This window comes from Neolamprologus brichardi, chromosome 23, assembly GCF_056152115.1.
Source record: "Neolamprologus brichardi isolate AB-2024 chromosome 23, ASM5615211v1, whole genome shotgun sequence".
NCBI classification, from domain to species: domain Eukaryota; kingdom Metazoa; phylum Chordata; class Actinopteri; order Cichliformes; family Cichlidae; genus Neolamprologus; species Neolamprologus brichardi.
This window is the reverse complement of record NC_142125.1, coordinates 40,198,215-40,218,710: the sequence shown is the minus strand read 5'-3', so window position 1 is coordinate 40,218,710 and position 20,496 is coordinate 40,198,215. Positions and strand designations below refer to the sequence as shown.

Here is a 20,496-nt window from a genome sequence, read left to right as displayed (position 1 = left end):
TTTCTTTGGACATTGACTGCTTTTTCACCCATTTTCAGTCCAGTCCTTGTACCTGATCATAGGGCTGTGCGATATGACCAAAATCTCATATCCCGATATAAGACATCTATCGTCCGATAACGATATAAATCACAAAAATTTTACATTTTCTGTAAATTCTGTGAATCTCGGGCAGCTCGACTTGCGTAAAGTGTTTCCAGCTGGGCGTGTATGAAACGATACATTTTTAGCCATAAGTTGTAACGGCCGCCGTTTTCTTTGTGAGTATTTATTACACGGCGTGCTGCGGGGAAAAGCCTGTTCTAACGTTTGAGTCTAAGCTTTATTTTTTAGCACCTGACGGCTCTTTTTTGCTTTTCATCCGTAAACACTCTGCATACTCTTTTACGTGATTACGTTTATTTTGAAAAGTCTCAACAGGATCTTGAGCTTTATTATGAAAGGTTTATGTGGAAGATAAACAAGCGGACACCGGTGGTTTTACCGTCGTTGTTGCTAACGACAACGCATAAAAACAAGCGCTTGTCCGTCTGTAGTGTGGTTATATTAAACATAAGAGGAAGAGAGAACTTTTTTTTTTTCAAATACAATACAAAACACACAACTTAGCAAAGAACCAATTTTAAATTTTATCTTTAGGTACTTTGTTACTAGCAACCTGTCACAGAAACACACCATTTCCTCTGATTTCTTTGGATTGGAAAAGTAACAGACAGAAAAAAGGGGACAGGCTGAAAAATCTATCTACAGTGGAGGAACAGTACCTGAAAGTCATGTAAAAAAAAATTCAGCAAACACCTGACACAGGACCTGAAAGATGCACTTGGTCCTTCAGTTGATCCATCTAGTGTTCACCAAAACTGCATCTCATGGTGTCAGTGAAGGGTGGCTGTCAAGAAGCCATTATTAAGGAAGGGAACAGGGAGAAAAGGCTGAGGGATGCCAAATTACACAAGAACTGGACTGAAAATCAGTGGCAGCAGGTCTTATGGATTGATGAACCAAAATTTGACATTTCTGGTTCAAATTGCTGGTAATATGTCTACAACCACCTATACACTACTGTACAGCTCTGTCATAGTTTGGGTCTGCATTTCAGCCAGGGTGTTGGGGATTTCATCAAAATTGATGGAATTATGAAAAGTACCACCAGACTTTGATGCACCATGCAATACCATCTGGAAAGTGTCTGATTGGCAGCAGCTTACTAAACACATCGAAACACCATCATTCATGGACTGACCTGAGCCGTGTGGGATCATCTCGGCAGAGAATGGAACAAAAAGGCAGCTAATATCGAAAGAAGAGCTCTGAATGTCCTTAAAGAAGCCCGGAGAAGTATTCCTGAAGACTACTTAAAGGAATTCCAAAGAAATGTGCCTAAGAGAGTTCAGGGTGTGCTGAAGATAAAGATGCTCAAGCTCATTAGCTCATTATATCAACTCTGTTTTTGCCTTTTATACTGTATTTTCATGTACACTTTTCAAATTTAAACTGTTCCACCCGTTTCCCATTACCCAGCAAGTTATATGTTAGAATTAAGGTGTGGCTCAAACTTTTGCACAGTCCTACATTTCACATCTGATTTGGCACCTGGTAAACCTTTAAAAGCACTGACCTATCTCTCCAACTATCTGTTTTAAACAACACGCACTTAGCAGCAGTTGTGTTGCGTTTTCGTCAGGTTAGTGGCTCAGACCTAAAACAGCCCAACATTATCTCTAATTCAGGTCTGGATCCAAACTGACCCATTAAAGTACGTGGTACTTCTTTTATTTGTACTCGTGTACTCAGGCATAAATTAGACTTTTCAGGTACAAACTAGATAACACAAAGAGGAGCTCTTATAAATAAGAATGAAACTGAGATGCCCACTGCAAGAAGATACACATCCAAGTGCTGAGATTGTAAAGATGAAAAGTGAGCAAAGGAAAATGAGTGTTTCAGGAGAAGGAGGCGGTTTCCTCTTTTTCCCATCTGGCAGCCTCACAGCGGGGAGTTATGAGGTAGCCCCAACCTACCTCACATCTCCCCGCTGTGCAAGAACAAGCTCAGCAACACAAGCATCCTCTGTCTTTCGCGAGTGCATACGTGCACATCTACAGTGCTGCATGCGGATTAACGCATTTTCTTGGAGCACCTACACAAGCTGCAATATACAGATCATGTTTCACAGCGCTACAGCAAGAGGTAAACACCTCCCTCTGTTTGTGCTTCATTCTAGCTTCTCCCTTCTCTTCCCAACCACACACAGCAACACCTTTCTCTTGTGAATTTTATTTTAATCCTTAATATAAAGACAGCTATAAATTAGGATAACCAAACCTGATTTAATTGAATTGTGAATAGTGCAGAATAGTGCAGAATTGTGCTGCTCTGTAATTAAATTGAGACGTGGAGTCAAAATTCCCACCTAGATTGAGTGAGATGAAATATAAATCGGCTCTCCTCTAACTGACTTTATAGAAATAATTACATAAGCTGCATTTATAAATGTTATTAAATAACAGCAGCACACGAGAACTAAAGTGTAATTCCAGCACATTTCGCTTCGCTTGCACTGATTCTTTAGAGATGACGACTGTGGTGGGTAATTAAGGGCAAACAATAAACAAGTCGCATGAAAAATGGAGGCCGCATTACCTTTCCAAAGCTTCCTTTCCCGATGGCCCGCAGTATCTGGAAGTGGTCAAAGTTGACTGTGGAGAAAATGAGAAGCAGTTAGTGAGTGCGTGTCAGTTTGAGCTGAGCTATAAAACAGGGAGCATGACATGTACAGCACTGTGCAAAAGTCTTGAGCCATCCCTCATTTGCTTCCAGGGATCCGGACCTCCCTGTAATTCCCTGTATGTATTAAGGAATAGCTCTCCAGGCTTTTTAAAGCGTTTCTGATTTTTAATCCAGGGCTTGTATTTGACCAGTTTTTGTCTGTTAAGACCTTTCACACTAATCTCTGAAACATTCAAACATAAACAGACACCTAAGTCACGGAAAGGACCAGAAAACTTAACAAAGAACCAATTTTAAATTGTATCTTTACACATTTACTTGCAGCCTACTGCAAAAAAAAAAAAACCCCACATCATTTGTTCTCACTTCTTTAGTTAAAGAATGCAGTTAATAACACCGTTAACACAGACTGACCTGGCAAAACATGAAAAAAATAAGACTTTTGCTCGGTACTGTATGAGAAATGGAAATCCAGACTCTTTCTGTGCACTTCATAATGTATCGCTGCACTTTGGCATTACTGTGAAGATTAAATTTTTTTTCAAAGAATTAAAAAGTCGGAGCGCAGTGGGAGAGAATAATGTGTGTGTTGGATAATGAAACGGGAAAGACTGAAAGGTAGAAATAATGAATCACAACAGTCAAAATGTGAAAAAACAAAAACATTTTCCCTGGAGGATCTGTGCAGTGACACACCGTCACAGTATCGACGACTAGCAAGCAAAACAAAACCCCAGAAATAACATTTATTAAATGAAGACTCAGCTAAACCTTTTTTAAACTTCACATCTGAATAACAAATAACACACGCAGCACATAGAAACAAATATCTAAAATGAGTTAGATCCCAGAAAGTTAGACACGCTTTCATAAGTTTTATGATCGACTTTTACGAGATTAAATTTGAGCAAGTAAAGACATTTCACAGCTCAGAGGCAGGAGAGTTGTACTTCAGAAAGACATCCAGCTCAGAGCGCTCAACTCATTCATCTTACTTTATTTTCCTATTTCAGTATGCATAATAACACAGCCAGATATTTTCATTCATTGCCACTGAAGCAGATGCATGTGTGTGTTCTGCAGACTGATTGAATCCTTCTGTACGCAGCTTAAAATGAGTCCTGAGGAAAAAGGTTGAATGGAAGTGGTGAGGAAGAGTGTCATGTTTTTTTCCTCTGTAATAAATAAACTAAATAATAAGCACAAATATTTTTGTTTTCCAAATATATTTTTTATGAGCGCTGAACATGTGATCAAGATTAGACGATAAATCGATAAATACAAGATTAATTTCACTATTCTGCTGTATTTCTACTTAACACCTACCTGACTCACTTTTGAATTAAATTAATGCAACATGTGAGACTAATATTTGTAATCAGATCTTAATTTATGCAAAAATCATAGACCCGAGAAAAAAGCGTGAATAAAAAGAACACCCAATCCATGATATTAAAAAAGCCTTGATCATTAATAGCAAGTCTTTTTAATATCAACCAATAAGAGTAAAGTTAGCTTAAAGGCAAAAAAGCCAAAACCCCTGTTTTTCAGGCAGAGGAGAAAAAGAGGAGCTTTGTTTAAGATGAAGAAGCATGCAAAGCTACTCTAGTAGAGTCCAAGAATAAGAATATCATGTTGGAAACGAACATGAGGATGATCAAAACACATTCCCTCCAACAAATAAATACTATAGAGAGCGGAGCTGCTTCATCATTTTAAAAAAACAACGTCTTTGGCACAAACACAAGCGCTCAGGAATCAGATTAACCAACAACAGACAAGATTTGTTTCAACAAGTAAAGAGTAATGAGCTAACACTGAGTAACTGTTGCCAGTAAAATCAACAGTTGCTAACTTTCACATGCAGCAGCTCATTAAGACACTTAAAAGAAATCGAATTAAGACATTTAAATGTTGGTTGTATTTTCCTTCCCAATGCATGTGAAAGGTTGAGACTTACATCTCCAAATGTAGTGGAACTGATTTGAACCAGAGGACTCAGCCACACTGTTACTATGTACTGCATAAACACGTTTACCGATGAAGGTAAATCAGACGCTGTCCTGACTGTGTGGCTAAATTTTGTGCTGAAAGCATCAAATCAATTTAATATGATTAACTTGCTATGAGAGGTTTTTACTCCAAGTGTGACTTTTTCTGGGTTCATACACCTTTCAGGGTCAAATTCAAGCACTTTGTAAGCATGTTTAATGTCTATTTTCAAACTTTTCCAGCACATTACCATAAAAAGGATGCATATTTCACTTCGCATCACCTGAGTAAGACCATGTGAAAGGCCAAATTAATACGTTTTTCATCAGATATTGATGCTTCTTTCTTATGTGACACAAAAAATAGGAGGAGACAGATCTTTGCTTGTGTTGTTTTTTTAAGTTTATTCATTCAAAACTAACTGTAAGACGCTTAACTACATTGCAGTCTGTGTTATTGTTGTAGACCTAATTATCACCTTTAAAGTGTTTGTGCTAATAACATCATGTAGAGTAAGACAGGCATAGAGAACAGCACTGACTGGGAGAGGCTTTGAACAGATGAAATACTCAGATCAATTAAACACTTTAAAAATGCACAAGCGTCTTTCAAAAACCTATTTATTTAATCTATCATCATTGATATTATTATGTACAGTTATAATGTACTGTTCATCTCACTTAAATAAACAGGCAGCCTTAAAGTGTGAAATAGTCACTTGTCTACTGTCTCAGTGGCTGATAGTGTCCCACAGGCCTCAATGTGAGCTTGAAGACATTATGTTTAAATTGTTTAATGATAAACAGATTTTGAATGAAAGCGAGGAAACTTCGGTAGCACAAAAAAGTGCCTATTCTTTGTTCCCATATGGTTCAGTCATATTACCGTTATTTCCCCCTAAGGTGTTCCCAAAGACACCGGGTTAATACTTGAAAAAGCTGCAGCAACACACAAAAATATCATCAATATTCTGTTTCCTTGGTGACAACGCTGCTTTTAGCCTTCAATCAGAAAGCTTGACGTTGGCTAGTTAAGCACCGGGCTAACGTTTAAAGCTTTCACTCGAGGGAAGTAACTCGTATTACTGCTACTGCTGTGTAATCTTAGTTAAATTCACAGCATATTCTAGAAGTTACCCTGCAATAACTAACTGTTAGAATAGCGGCACCGTATTGTATCACTTCAATCCTTTATCTCGCGAGTTTAGTAGCTAGCAAAATAATAATACCAATTTTAAAAAATAACATGTGTAACGTACACACTCGAGAAAATTATTTACTAGGACTTACGCAAACTCCCCTGTTGTGAAAACGTACAAATCCTTCTTGCAGACTCCTTCTTGTATTTTTCGTTTTCCACCAAACACTCATTAAAACGGCCTCCAGGCACGTTAGTGCGCTCACCCCCGACTGATCAGGGAGTGGGTGGGGGGGTCACACATTGAAACAGACTAACGTGCAGAGGTACAAGGCAGCACAGGCAGAGAAATGTTGCTTTTAGACTTTTCGACTCATTTTATTTCTCTATCTGATAAGAAAACTATTCAATCAGATAGTTATTTGTGGTGAATGAAATACGGTTACAGTTTCAAGAAGTTTTAAGCACCAAATCCGAAATCCAAGCACTGCAATATTAAAATCCAATTGAATTTCTTGTTTGCTCCGAAATCTACGACATGACTATATACAGAAAAGCTTGACATGGTATGCAAAAAAAAAAAAAACCGAAAAAAATACAAATACACGAACAAAAAATGTTTTAACTGTCAGTTTTGTCATTTTAAAATTTTCCAAAACTAACATTTTCTTTTATTGAGTGATATTAAATTGATTAGGATCAAATTTAGAGTGAACAATATTACACAAACAAACACGTGTGTGCGCATGCGCACATATTAGAACGCTTCGATCCCTTGTTACGTGATAACTTTGCTTTGATCTTTTCTGACGTGGTAACTTTGCTTTGATCCCAAACCCCTTAAATAGGAGCGCTCACCTATGTTACTTTATGCTTAACGGACATTGACCTGCAGCAACTAAAACCCTTTCGAGAAGTTTTGAGAGCAATTTACAGGAGAAACCAAAACAAGTTCAGTTTTGTTTCTCACCAATTCACAGCACAAACAGACACATTACACCATGTCAGCCAACCCATCCTTCGGCTCAGATGAGCTTGAAATATCTAAAGGGACCATTTTGGGAGATCACCACGTGGTGGAGGCTTTCCTTGGAGAAGGAAACTTTGGTGTTGTAACCAAATGTCGCGATACAAAAAACAACCAAACTGTGGCTATTAAAGTCAACAAGAGCGACCCTGAAATTCTGCTACAGGCAAAACTGGAAATTTTCATCCTGGAGCAGCTAAGACGCTTGGATCCAGACAGGTGCAACATTGTCGAATGGAACGGCTATTTCCTCGATGGAGAGCGCATTTGCTTGAATTTTGAACTCCTCGACCAAAGCCTGTCAGACTACATAGGGGACCGGAATAACCAGGGTCTCCCAATGAGAGAAATCAGGCCAATTTTGCATCAGCTCGCAAATGCTCTGTTCCACCTGGGTTCTGTGGGAATAGTGCATGCTGACCTCAAACCTGTCAATATCATGGTTGTGAACCGCAGTGAGTCTCCCGTCAAAGTCAAACTTATAGACTTTGGCATCGCATGTCCTGCTTCTGCAGTGATTGCTGGTGGTGCTGTGGGGACAATTGGTTATTGTGCACCTGAGATTATGCTTGGCACTCCATATGATGAAGCAATTGACATGTGGTCTCTGGGGCTGGTAGCTGTTGAGCTTGCTACAGGGGTGCCTCTCTATCCTGGGGAAGACGATTATGATGTTTTGAAGTTCATAATTGAAACTCAGGGTCAGCTACCAGATCATCTTCTAAAGTCTGGCTTGTACACTGATTGCTATTTCATCGAGGATAACTACAACGAACAGCGCTGGACATTTAAGACCCAAGAACAATTTCAATACGAGACAGATTATCAGTCAAAGGAAACTCGATTGATAAAACTTAAGCGTCTCGATGACCTCGAACAACTACTGGAGGTTAGGCGAGGACCGGAAAATGGCCAACCATTATTTGTAAGGCTAATCAAACAAATGTTGGCCTTGGATGCAAATCAGCGCATAACACCCTCGGAGATTCTGAAGCATCCCTTTTTTGACCCTGGCCTCTCAGGGAGAGACCCCTGCACTGACATGAATAGCACACGGGGACAAAACCTTGTGCTCTCTCAGCAGCCTTCAAGCTGGAAAAGTCATGGATCGCAAAAATTCAACTGCAGTTTCCAAAACTCAGTTGAATTTCCTCAAAAAGGACACATCAACACCTCAGCCACCCCATCTTCCTCTGAAGATGATCTTGAAATAACGCAAGGGACCATTTTGGGAGATCACCACGTTGTAGAGGCCTTCCTCGGAGAAGGAGGCTTTGGATTGGTAACCAGATGTCGTGATACAAAAAACAACCAAACTGTGGCTATTAAAGTCAACAAGAGCGACCCTGAAATTCTGCTACAGGCAAAACTGGAAATTTTCATCCTGGAGCAGCTACGACGCTTGGATCCACACAGGTGCAACATTGTCGAATGGAACGGCTATTTCCTCGATGGAGAGCGCATTTGCTTAAATTTTGAACTCCTCGACCAAAGCCTGTGGGACTACATAGGGGACCGGAATAACCAAGGTCTCCCAATGAGAGAAATCAGGCCAATTTTGCATCAGCTCGCAAATGCTCTGTTCCACCTGGGTTCTGTGGGAATAGTGCATGCTGACCTCAAACCTGGAAACATAATGGTTGTGAACTGCAGTGAGTCTCCCGTCAAAGTCAAACTTATAGACTTTGGACTCGCATTTCCTGCTTCTGCACTGATTCCTGGTAACCGTGTGGGGACAATTGGTTATTGTGCACCTGAGATTATGCTTGGCACTCCATATGATGAAGCAATTGACATGTGGTCTCTGGGGCTGGTAGCTGTGGAGCTTGCTACAGGGGTGCCTCTCTATCCTGGGGAAGACGATTATGATGTTTTGAAGTTCATAATTGAAACTCAGGGTCAGCTACCAGATCATCTTCTAGAGTCTGGCTTGTACACTGACTGCTATTTCATCGAGGATAACTACAACGAACAGCGCTGGACATTTAAGACCCAAGAACAATTTCAATACGAGACAGATTATCAATCAAAGGAAACTCGATTGATAAAACTTAAGCGTCTCGATGACCTCGAACAACTACTGAAGGTTAGGCGAGGACCTGAAAATGGCCAACCATTATTTGTAAGGCTAATCAAACAAATGTTGGCCTTGGATGCAAATCAGCGCATAACACCCTCGGAGGTTCTGAAGCATCCCTTTTTTGACCCTGGCCTCTCAGGGAGAGACCCCTGCACTGACATGAATAGCACATGGGGACAAAACCTTGTGCTCTCTCAGCAGCCTTCAAGCTGGAAAAGTCATGGATCGCAAAAATTCAACTGCAGTTTCCAAAACTCAGTTGAATTTCCTCAAAAAGGACACATCAACACCTCAGCCAACCCATCTTCCTCTGAAGATGATCTTGAAATAACGGAAGGGACCATTTTGGGAGATCACCACGTTGTAGAGGCCTTCCTCGGAGAAGGAGGCTTTGGATTGGTAACCAGATGTCGTGATACAAAAAACAACCAAACTGTGGCTATTAAAGTCAACAAAAGTGACCCTGAAATTCTGCTACAGGCAAAACTGGAAATTTTCATCCTGGAGCAGCTACGACGCTTGGATCCAGACAGGTGCAACATTGTCGAATGGAACGGCTATTTCCTCGATAGAGAGCGCATTTGCTTAAATTTTGAACTCCTCGACCAAAGCCTGTGGGACTACATAGGGGACCGGAATAACCAGGGTCTCCCAATGAGAGAAATCAGGCCAATTTTGCATCAGCTCGCAAATGCTCTGTTCCACCTGGGTTCTGTGGGAATAGTGCATGCTGACCTCAAACCTGGAAACATAATGGTTGTAAAGTGCCATGAGTCTCCCATCAAAGTCAAACTTATAGACTTTGGACTCGCATTTCCTGCTTCTGCACTGATTCCTGGTAACCGTGTGGGGACGGTTGGTTATTGTGCACCTGAGATTATGCTTGGCACTCCATATGATGAAGCAATTGACATGTGGTCTCTGGGGCTGGTAGCCGTGGAGCTTGCTACAGGGGTGCCTCTCTATCCTGGGGAAGACGATTATGATGTTTTGAAGTTCATAATTGAAACTCAGGGTCAGCTACCAGATCATCTTCTAAAGTCTGGCTTGTACACTGATTGCTATTTCATCGAGGATAACTACAACGAACAGCGCTGGACATTTAAGACCCAAGAACAATTTCAATACGAGACAGATTATCAATCAAAGGAAACTCGATTGATAAAACTTAAGCGTCTCGATGACCTTGAACGACTACTGAAGGTTAGGCGAGGACCTGAAAATGGCCAACCATTATTTGTAAGGCTAATCAAACAAATGTTGGCCTTGGATACAAATCAGCGCATAACACCCTCGGAGGTTCTGAAGCATCCCTTTTTTGACCCTGGCCTCTCAAGGAGAACCCCCTGCACCGATATGAATAACACAGGGGGACAAAACCTTGTGCTCTCTCAGTAGCAATCATCGTTTGGGTGGCCAGAATTCTAGGGGAGCTAGAAATTCTTGTGGAAAAAAAGCCCAAAACAATAACATCAACAAAAACAACCAATGAATATGTTCTTAAACTTGGGCACAATTTGGCTTGAAATCCATCAACTAATCTCTCAATATTCAAAGCGGAGCAGCAGACAACTTACCATCACATCAGTCCTTCAATCAGACCTACAACAAACGTCTTCCTTCTCTCACCCCAACCGGTCGCAGCAGATGGCCGCCCCCACCTGAGCCTGGTTCTGCTGGAGGTTTCTTCCTGTAAAAAGGGAGTTTTTCCTTCCCACTGTCGCCAAAGTGCTTGCTCATAGGGGGTCATATGATTGTTGGGTTCTCTGTATGTATTATTGTAGGGTCTACCTTACAATAATACATACAGCCTTGAAGTGACTGGTGATGTGATTTGCTGCTGAATGAATTCGGAACTAATTGGAAATAATCTGGATATTAATTAAATAAACCTGCTTTGAGCATCAATTAATTGTTGTTTGAAATTCTTTATAAATATATAAATATAGTGCCACTCTTCTACTGTTTAAATTGCAACTGTTTAAAACTGACTAATTTATTCATACACTTGAGCATAAACACACACACGGTAAATGGCCTGTATTTGTACAGCGCTTTACTTAGTCCCCAAGGACCCCAAAGAGCTTTACACTACATTCAGTCATTCACCCATTCACACACACATTCACACACTGGTGATGGCAGCTACATTGTAGGCAGCATGGATCCATCCTTTCATGCTATTTATGCCAAATTCTGACTTGATCATTTGCATGTCAGAGCAGAAATCAAGGCTCATCAGACCAGGCAACATTTTTCCAATCGTCAAGTGTGTAGAACTGTAGCTTCAATTTCCTGTTCTTAGCTGACCAAAATGCTCTTCTGCATTCTTTGGCTGCAACAAATGCTTGTATGAGCTACGGTTGCCTTCCTATCAGACATTCTTCTCTGACCGTTGACATCAATAAGGCAGTTTTTCCGAGAGAACTGCCTTTCACTGGATATTTTCTCTTTTTTGTCACCGAAAAGGGTGTCTGTGTTACTTCTTGTCTTATTTTGATAATCCTAGTCTGTGTTCCCATGTTTGTCCACTTCCCTGATCACCCCTCAGTGTATATATTGTCTCTGTTTTCCTCTGTCCTTTGTCAGAGTGTCTGTTCACCTACCCCCTGTGTCTCCATGTTCCCAGTGTTCAAGGTTTCCGAGTGTTTTCCCAGTTTAGGTTTTCATGGTTGGTTCTGTTTGCTACTCAGCCAGAATAAACAGCTCGCTCTTTTAAAAAGTAGGCTCCAGAATGGATGATGGGATGTTCGCATGTCTTTATGTAACACTGAGTGTGCTGAACTAAAGGTAGGCCTAGTTTCATTTTCATGGTCATTATTATCAAGACAATGATTACCCCTTATTCTGATTATTTCTCCCTTTTGGAGGTGTAATGTTGACATGAGGGGTGTAAATATATTTTGATAAACTAATGTTGAAGTCACTGTTTTTGTCGTATTGATGATGCAGCTAGAATAAGTGCTTTTAAATAAAAGAATAACCATTTAAAGTGCTCAGTGGTGAAACTGTAACTCTTTCAGAGTTTGACAGCTGGACAAGTGATTTAAAGAAACATGAGATGAGTGCAGCATATTATCTGAACAGAGATCATTCAATGAGCAAGAATAAACACTGACAAGAGAAACACTTCACTGTTGATTATCATATGAAGTCTAATGAAAACTGTTAATCTGTTAATATCCTGTTAATCTGCATACAGCAAATAAAGAACATGTGACTTTAAAGCATCCAGCAAAGTGATAACTGTCCTCTGCCCACTAAGTAGTGACTCTACAAAAGATTATTTTCAATATAATCTTTATATTATATTTATATTATATTTAGTTATTCTCCAGCGCAACAATGTAAGGAGCTCTGTGATTGGTTAGGAAAGGACAGACTGGCCACCTCGATTTTTCTTCACTGCACATTGATCCATAGCTTTGTTCTGTAAAGGCTAACAAAGTGCTTTTGCTTTACAAACACATTTAGCCTCGGTATTCACTCTCTTAAAATGCCACTGAACACTGGAGTTAAATGGAGCCCTGATCCTCAGAGTTTTGTTGTTCCTAATATTTCTTATAGATAGCACAGATAGTGCCCCACTGCAATAATCACTCATGTCTAGATATTCCTGTTAAAAAGGAGTTTTTCCTCCCCACTGTTGCATAGCAAACCTAGCAAACACAAACTATTTCTATAAAACGATCTAATTTAAACGAATAATCCAGTTGAAGCTTCAGACAGCTGTCATATGACAGTGAAACACTGCCATCTGCTGGACTCAAATAACAAAGACGCTGCTTTGACAGGTGAGGGAGTTCAACAAGTCTGCAACGACTCAAGCATCAAACTACAGAACTATTAGAGCGGACATGGTGCTCTAATGGCTGCTTCGTAGGTCAGAAAGGATCAAACATATCAATAAATTATAAAACACAAAACGTCTCTTATTGCCCAGGGCTCAGGAAGTGAGTGTGTTCCTTATAGCCTATTAAACCTTAGCAGGTTATTTTGATGTGTTACAGATGAAACAGCTATCCAGTAACATTCAGCTACAAAATGTTTTTTTTATAATTACTTTTTTACAGCTTCGCACTTTTACACAAGTTTCATCATCAGTCACAATGGCTGCTGCTAAAATTGAGTACAAGATATTTGTTGGCCTGATTAAAAGGTCTTGATGCGTGCTCAATCATCCAGGGAAGTAAATCTCCAAAAGTTGATTCTGTTCTTCTGGACGTAGCGTTTTCAGTCAGAGAAACCAGCCGACTGAAGGAACAATGGGCTGGGAGGTCAGTTCCTTAATCATGATTATGCAAATTCTCATGACCACTAATCAACAACCACTGATCAATGGTCTTGAGTACCATTCACAGAGAATTGGAGAATGGCTACAATCACAGCATTGTAAGATGGTGAAAGATGTACCCTTAGGCCCCCTCCTTGATTCAGAGATGGTCTTTCCCTTTTCATGTAAATGGCCTCCTTGACTCCGCCCTCAAACCAGCGTTCATTGCAGGTATTGTTGACAATCATATTGTATCGTGTAACCATCCAGCTCACATATTAAATGTAAATGTAAATGATTTGTTGAACTTAAGACATGATGAATGTTCCTGCATTAAAACACATCCAGCCTAGTGTTCTCACTCTACCTAAATGGATCTGTTACATTAGTGACATATGGGAGTTGTGTTTCAGTCTTTTCCACATGAGGACATTTACATTTAGTTTTTGCTTTACTGATGAGTGGCTGGTTAACCTGCAGTGGTTGAAGTATGTGTCGGTCGTCTGGAAGAGTAGGTGTAGAAGATGTCTTTAATGTAATGCTCTGAAGGTGTCAGTGATTACTGTGAATTCATTATAAAACTGGATTTCAGTGAATAAAGTGAATAAAGACAGGCCCTCATGGTGAAGCTCAGGTGTCCATAAAGTGTAACAGGAGAGCTTTGCCATACTTTCAGATATTTTACATGAGCCAGTCTTTCAAAAAATAAATAAATAAATAAATAATTCATTTATCCACAGGAAACACAATGCTCATATCTGAAAGTAAACTCTGATATATATCCCCGACTAGGGTTACTACTAAATAAAGGATTGCCCCAAGATGACTAAATATATAAAGACACTCTCCAAAAGAAGGAGTTAAAGGGATTTTATTTATTGTACAAGCAATATCTTCATAAGAATTACAAATTCTGCAGACATATTACCTTCTTACTGAACCTGAATAACTCACACACAGACGTGTCCACACATTTAGAATCTGCAGCTTAGAAACATCTTCAGGTTTAAAAGATATATATAGCTGGATGTCGTCTGCGTAGCAGTGGTAGCGAATGTCCTCAAAGGGGCTCAAAATATGCTGGAGAGGAAGTAGATATATTAAAAACAGCACAGAACCTTGTGGCACACCATAGGACAGGGACGTGGAAGATGACCTGTACTTAGAGACCGCCACAGAAAAGTATCGTTCATAGAGATACGAGGAGGACCACTCTAAGGCAGACCCAGATACACCAACCCAGTATTTCAGCCTTTCAAGCAAAATGTAATGGTCAACGGTGTCAAAGGCTGACGTGAGGTCCAACATTAGGAGTACAGAACACTTTCCTGCATCGTTTTGCATCAGAATGTCATTGGAAACTCTAAGAAGGGCTGTTTCAGTAGAATGAGCTCTATGAAGGCCAGACTGAAATTTGTCAAAGATATTATGTTAACAGACAACAGAAGCAGACAGAGTTAACCTGAGCTTGAAGAGTCAGCAGAGCGACTTTTCACAGGGGAACAGGACCTGTTGATTTTTCTAACTGATGGCTACACACAGCTCTGCAGAACAGGTAATTACCGCTGTTCGGTTTAATATTTGATTTTAAACAGTGTTTGAAGCTAAGACAAATACAGATCATATATTTTCATACAGTGATGTTCCAGTCGGGTTAATGTTTGTGTGTCCTCACTGTAAAGACTGCAGGTTACTGGAGCGTGTCTGAAAATGTGAAGCCCCCCTTCAGTCTAATATTGACACCGTTATGCCATCTGCACTTTGATCCCGCTACCTACTCTTGAAAACGATGTGCGCATCTACTTCAGTTGGTCTGTTTTGATATAGGATGTTTGGAAGTTATTTTATTGTTATGATTTTTGCATTTTGTTATTTAATTGGTTGCAAAAAAGAAAACAAGTTTATGTAAACAAGTGGAAATTAATCCTCCTGAGAATAAGCCTTTTAAATAACCTTGGTGAGTTTTTTGGTAGTTCAAGAGTTGAACCATACACAGGATTATAGGTGGCTGAATGCAGTTAGGTAACAGCTGTCACAAAAAATATTATCTTCATACATGTCACAGCTGTGTAAGCACTGATATTGATAATAGATGTGATCACAAAGAGACAACATTTTTGCTAAATGTAATTATTATATTAGAAATTTATAAAACTTGTAATTTGAATTTTTCCAAATGAGAACATATACCATTTTTTGCTTTACTGATCAGTGGTTGGTTGGTTAACTGCAGGTGTTCAGGCACGAGTCCGTCGTCTGGAAGAGCAGGTGGTGAAGATGACTTCAGTGACTGAAATGCCCTGAAGGTGGAATTAAAGTTAAACTTTATTTGAACATAAATCAGTAAAGACAGGCCTCCATCCTGACATGCAGTACTTGCATTACTTATGTATGATATGCATCCTCACAGAACCCAGATGATGCCAGCATGTTTTGAAGCCAATATCTGGAGATGAGTATGTGAATGTGAGTATAAGTGTGGCAGGAGAGTGAGTTCACCCTCTTTCTTGGAAGTATGCAAAAGTCTGTTGTCTTTAAAAATGTAATATATAAAAACCAAGTTCTTACTGAATGAGAAGTGAAACCTGGAGATGAGCAGAGATCAAGTCAAGTGCAGTTCAGACTCGCTGTTATTAAATTCTACCTGAGCAGGTTATAGTTCACCTCACTCACAGAAGAACAAATAACATTTGGCTCTGGGAGCTTCAGTTTTTATACACTGTTGTGGCACCACCTTAAGCAGCCATTTGCATCAATACCTACATCACTAGCCCAGCAGTTCTAAGAAACTTCTCTGTTTGTGGTTCAGAACCTAATGTGACACCAATGACCACAACAGCATGCAGCTGCAGGTTGTCGTGCATACCTGGCTTTACAATAGAAGAGAATAAAGAGGCATTTTTCCGTAAAACTTTTCTGTAAAATATTACTTTTAAATAAATAAATAAATAAAATGTGTCTAAAAATAAAATTAGGTAAACACCCAGAATAATGATTTTTTTTTTTTGTTTAAAACTGCATTTGGCTTAGTTTTTGTTAACTCGGTGTAATATGTCATGTGTTGTTCAGCTGAACTCTTCTTCCACACAACATGATCCCTGTGAGTGCTCCAATCAGAGACAAGGTCAAATGTAGCACTATTAAAACAATGAGATTAATGCTGCATAAAAATGAGCATTTAGCACATAGCACAATTAGAGCCCTGAAACTTCTAATTGGATATGTTCAAACATCAAAGCTTACTCAAAAGAGACATGGAATCACTTTAGTTTGTCTCCAGATCTGTTCTTCCTGTCATCCCCATTTACCAATATTTTCTGAATCATCACAGAACGTTTGCAGGAATCATTTAGCAATCATGTAGCAAAATCTGACTCAGTGCAGGATGAGTGACGGAGCGCTTCTCCCACTGAAAACGCTACGTCCAGGTGAACAGAATTAACTGTTTGGCACAGGTCCCCCCAATTTTTCCTCTGCTCTGTATTCACACATCATGTCTGTTTTACTTGTGAGCTATAAGGTATAAAATTCTCTTGTGTATATATTTGTCTTCACAGATGTACAGCAGAGCTTTTTGTGAGAGTCAAATAAAAATAAAGCAGTAAAACCGCCAGAATAAACACAATAAACCACCTTTCAGTTCAACTTTTGCTGTCTCAACAATATTCTCATTTATATTGTTTGCTGTTTAACTTACCAAATATTTCCAGTAAGACATTTGATCAGGTCTTTTAGAACTTCCTGTTAGCCAAGCAGCATTCTCCAGCTGCTGCTGCACTGTTAAGAAAATCTTAACTTAATCCTCATAGCACAGTCAGAAGAAAACAAACAAACATACAGTCATGTGGAAAAGAGTGTTTTCTGAGGAATCTATAGAGTACTAGTAAAAAATAAGAACACTGATTTAGTAACTTATAGAGCTACATTTAGCAGCAATAATGTTACCAAATTGTTTCTGTATGACTATCAGTCTGTCACAAGGTTGCTCAGGATATTTGACTCACTCTTCTTTACATGGCTTTGTCAGATCATTGAGGTTTGTGGTATTTGTTTATGTACAGCTCTCTCAAGTTCCCAGCACTGAATTTTAGGTTGAGGTCTGGACTGTGACCGGGCCATTGCAAAACCTTGATTCTTGTCTCTTTTTTTTTTAGCCATTTTGTTGCAGCTTTGCTGATGTGCTTGGGATCTTTGCCCTGCTGCTTGACCCAAACTCACTTTTGACTCTAGAGTACTTAGTATACAAGGGAGTTCAGTGAAAATTCGATGGTGCAAGGGGCCCAGGTTCTGTAGCTGCAAAACAAGCTCAAGTCATCACCCCTTCACCACTGTGCTGACAGCTTGTATGAGGCGTTCGTGCTGGTATGCTTTGCAACTTTGCTACCAAATTTGCATTCATGCCGTCATGCTCTTTTTAGAGAGAAGAGACTTTCTCCTTGCAACCCTTATTCAAGGGCCACACTTATTCAAACTTTTTCAAATTGTACTGTCATGGACTTAACATGCTAACTGAGGCCTGTAGAGTCTGAGGTGTAACCTTGGATTTTTGACCTTTTTCTGAACATTGCACAGTTTGACCCTGGGGTGAATTTTCTAGGACGTCCATCTCTAGAAAAATTATGACACTGTGTTAACTGCCAATTATGCTTTCATAGAAATGCTCACACTTGCTGGTAAACCAAGAATCAAGTGCAGTTGATTAGCAGCATCTGGCTGCTATTTATCTTCTTCATTTGTATTGAAGCATTAAAAGTGCTTTCTGAACAACATGAGCTGTGTGAAGTAACCCTCACTGAGTCTCGTTTCAGTTTGGGTCAGAAAGACTTCAAACTACATACCAGTTTTGAGAATCACCTTTAGTGCTGGAAGAAACGGTAAAAACTGCATCTTCTAAGGATGTAACGAAAAAAAAAAATGCTAGTAAAACGTGATTTCCATTTCGTATTGGGGGAAAATGCAGCATGACGGCCAATCACAAAACTATATGGCTGCTGAGGAAAAGGAGAAGTTGTTAAAGTGAAGGCCAAACAGCGACATCAACAGCGAGTTTTGAGATTTGAGAGATTTGTGGCATTTTTGGAGTGTGTAGTCTAGCCTTTTATGTTTTTTTGTTTGTGTTTTTTGAGTGTCAAAAACGCAGCCAAATTGAAATAATAACTGTATATTCTTATATGTGCTGGTGTGCTGAAAATAATGACACCAAACAAGGCGAAATAAGCAGTTTCTAAAAGTGAAATATATAAAGTTAAACTCAAAAGTAATCAAAAACGGCCATTTATAGGCTTGATTTCAGAGTTTTACATGACACAAAGTGTTACATTATATATAATGTAACACTTTGTAACACCATATTATAACATGTGTAGTTAGTGTGATAACATCTAGAGTTATTGCAATTGTAGAAGTTTCTTCTGCTCTCAGAACAGATTCAGTTGTTCACAGTTTTGGCACACGGTGCATTACCAAGCTGCAAACACTCATAAGGTGTTGAGTTGTGGTCATAAAAAGAGAAAAGTGGTTAATGATAATTCTGTGATGCAGTGTCATCAGATGTTTGACAAACCCTCAGTCTAGCCACAGTGTGACAGCACGGCTTCACGGAAAGTCATGTTTTGCATTACTTCTCTTGCAGTGTTTTCTGCTCTTAATGTCATGTTCATTTACTTGACCAACCCTCTGATGAATGTCATCAGAACATATTATATAATGAATTTGTTTTTGTTTTTTACTAATAAGTCGAGGATGAACATTTGGAGTAACATTGAATATAGAGGTTTTCTATCTCTGAAGGTCAGTTTCAATTATGAATTGTAAACTCCTCCTTCATTATTCCATCAATTTGTGCAATGGATCAGTGCCACTGATCCATTGCACTGGAGCATGATCCTACCACCACCAGGCTTAACATCTGGCACCGTGTTCTCAGATTTCAAAGGATCACCTTTGATACACCAAACATACTGTTGTCATTGTGGCCATATAGCTCAGTCATAGTCTAGTCTGCCCATAAAGCTGTCTTTCCAGAAGTAAATTGTTTTTTTGTGGTTGGGATCCTCAGTTCACAGTAATAACAAATTCCCTCTGATCTAAGGGGGACTCTTTGGTCTTCTTCCAGTCCTTGGCAAAGTGGTAACACATTAAAGCAACTTGTAATTACAAACGATTGTTTGAAACAAATCTGTAAGTGTATAAAAATGGCTTAAAATGGTTTACAGTGAGTTCCTTGGACTTTCCGTTGTTCTAAATATTGGTCAATCCAACAAGTGCTTTTAAGATAATCCTTTTTATGCTGCAAAGAGAAACTAACACTTGTCATGATCACTGATAAGAAGTTAATAGGGCTTGTTGAGTTAAATGGTAAATGGCCTGTATTTGTACAGCACTTTACTCAGTCCCTAAGGACCCCAAAGCGCTTTACACTACATTCAGTCATCCACCCATTCACACACTGGTAATGGCAAGCTACATTGTAGCCACAGCTGCCCTGGGGCGCACTGACAGAACACTGCAGAACCTTCACCTTGTATGAAAAATATTTGACTGTGATTTACATCTTCCACAGAAAAAACTGCACATTACTGAAACTTAGTATACTGGACTTTGTTGTTGTCCCACACAGGTTCAATTTTGAGTGGTAGATGGCTCAGTGCTCAGTCAACCAAGATTTTATGATAGTGGGCACAATGAGATAGATAAGCTTCTTGTAAACAGTACTTTTATGCTCTCTTTTTCCATTTGGATAAGAAAGAAATAACCAAGAAACAAAGGCAAACAAATAATCTGTGCCTTTATCCCAGATTCACATTATAGGAACAGCTGCTCAATGACCACTGTAGTCTTTGCTTACTGCACTTTTATCTAGATCTACGCAAAGTGATCCACTACACCTACTTTTACATTTAAATCATTTTATGAGCACTGATGCCATTTTAATCTGAGTTTCTACTCAAATACAATCAGTAAAGAAAAACACAGTCTGTGACGTTTGTTTTGAAGGAAAAGGTATTCCCTGCAAATGTTTATCTGTGCGAGACTATTCAGAAAACAGTAATTTTGTTTTATAGGCGAGACACTTGGCCTCTTTTTTCCTTGTTCTACGTTTGTCTTTTGTCCGATTACTCTGGAACACAAGATGGAAAACTGATATTCTCATGTTAAAAAGATAGAAAAAGGATTTTATCACCCATAAATGTTAACTTCTCTTGCCTCTAAGCACAAGCAGCAGCGCCCTCTGCAGTTTGTGTGTGGAAGTGCAAA

At 39.4% G+C, this 20,496-nt stretch overlaps 1 protein-coding gene across 1 annotated transcript; it reads left to right on the top strand.

Moving 5' to 3' along the window:
• Positions 1–6,476: 6,476 nt before the first annotated feature.
• On the top strand, positions 6,477–10,874 carry LOC148096393 (uncharacterized). Its single transcript, XM_087836348.1, has one exon. It carries the CDS (start codon positions 6,861–6,863, stop codon positions 10,362–10,364), a length of 3,504 nt encoding a protein of 1,167 aa, XP_087692474.1. The 5' UTR covers positions 6,477–6,860; the 3' UTR covers positions 10,365–10,874.
• The last annotated feature ends 9,622 nt before the right edge of the window (positions 10,875–20,496 follow it).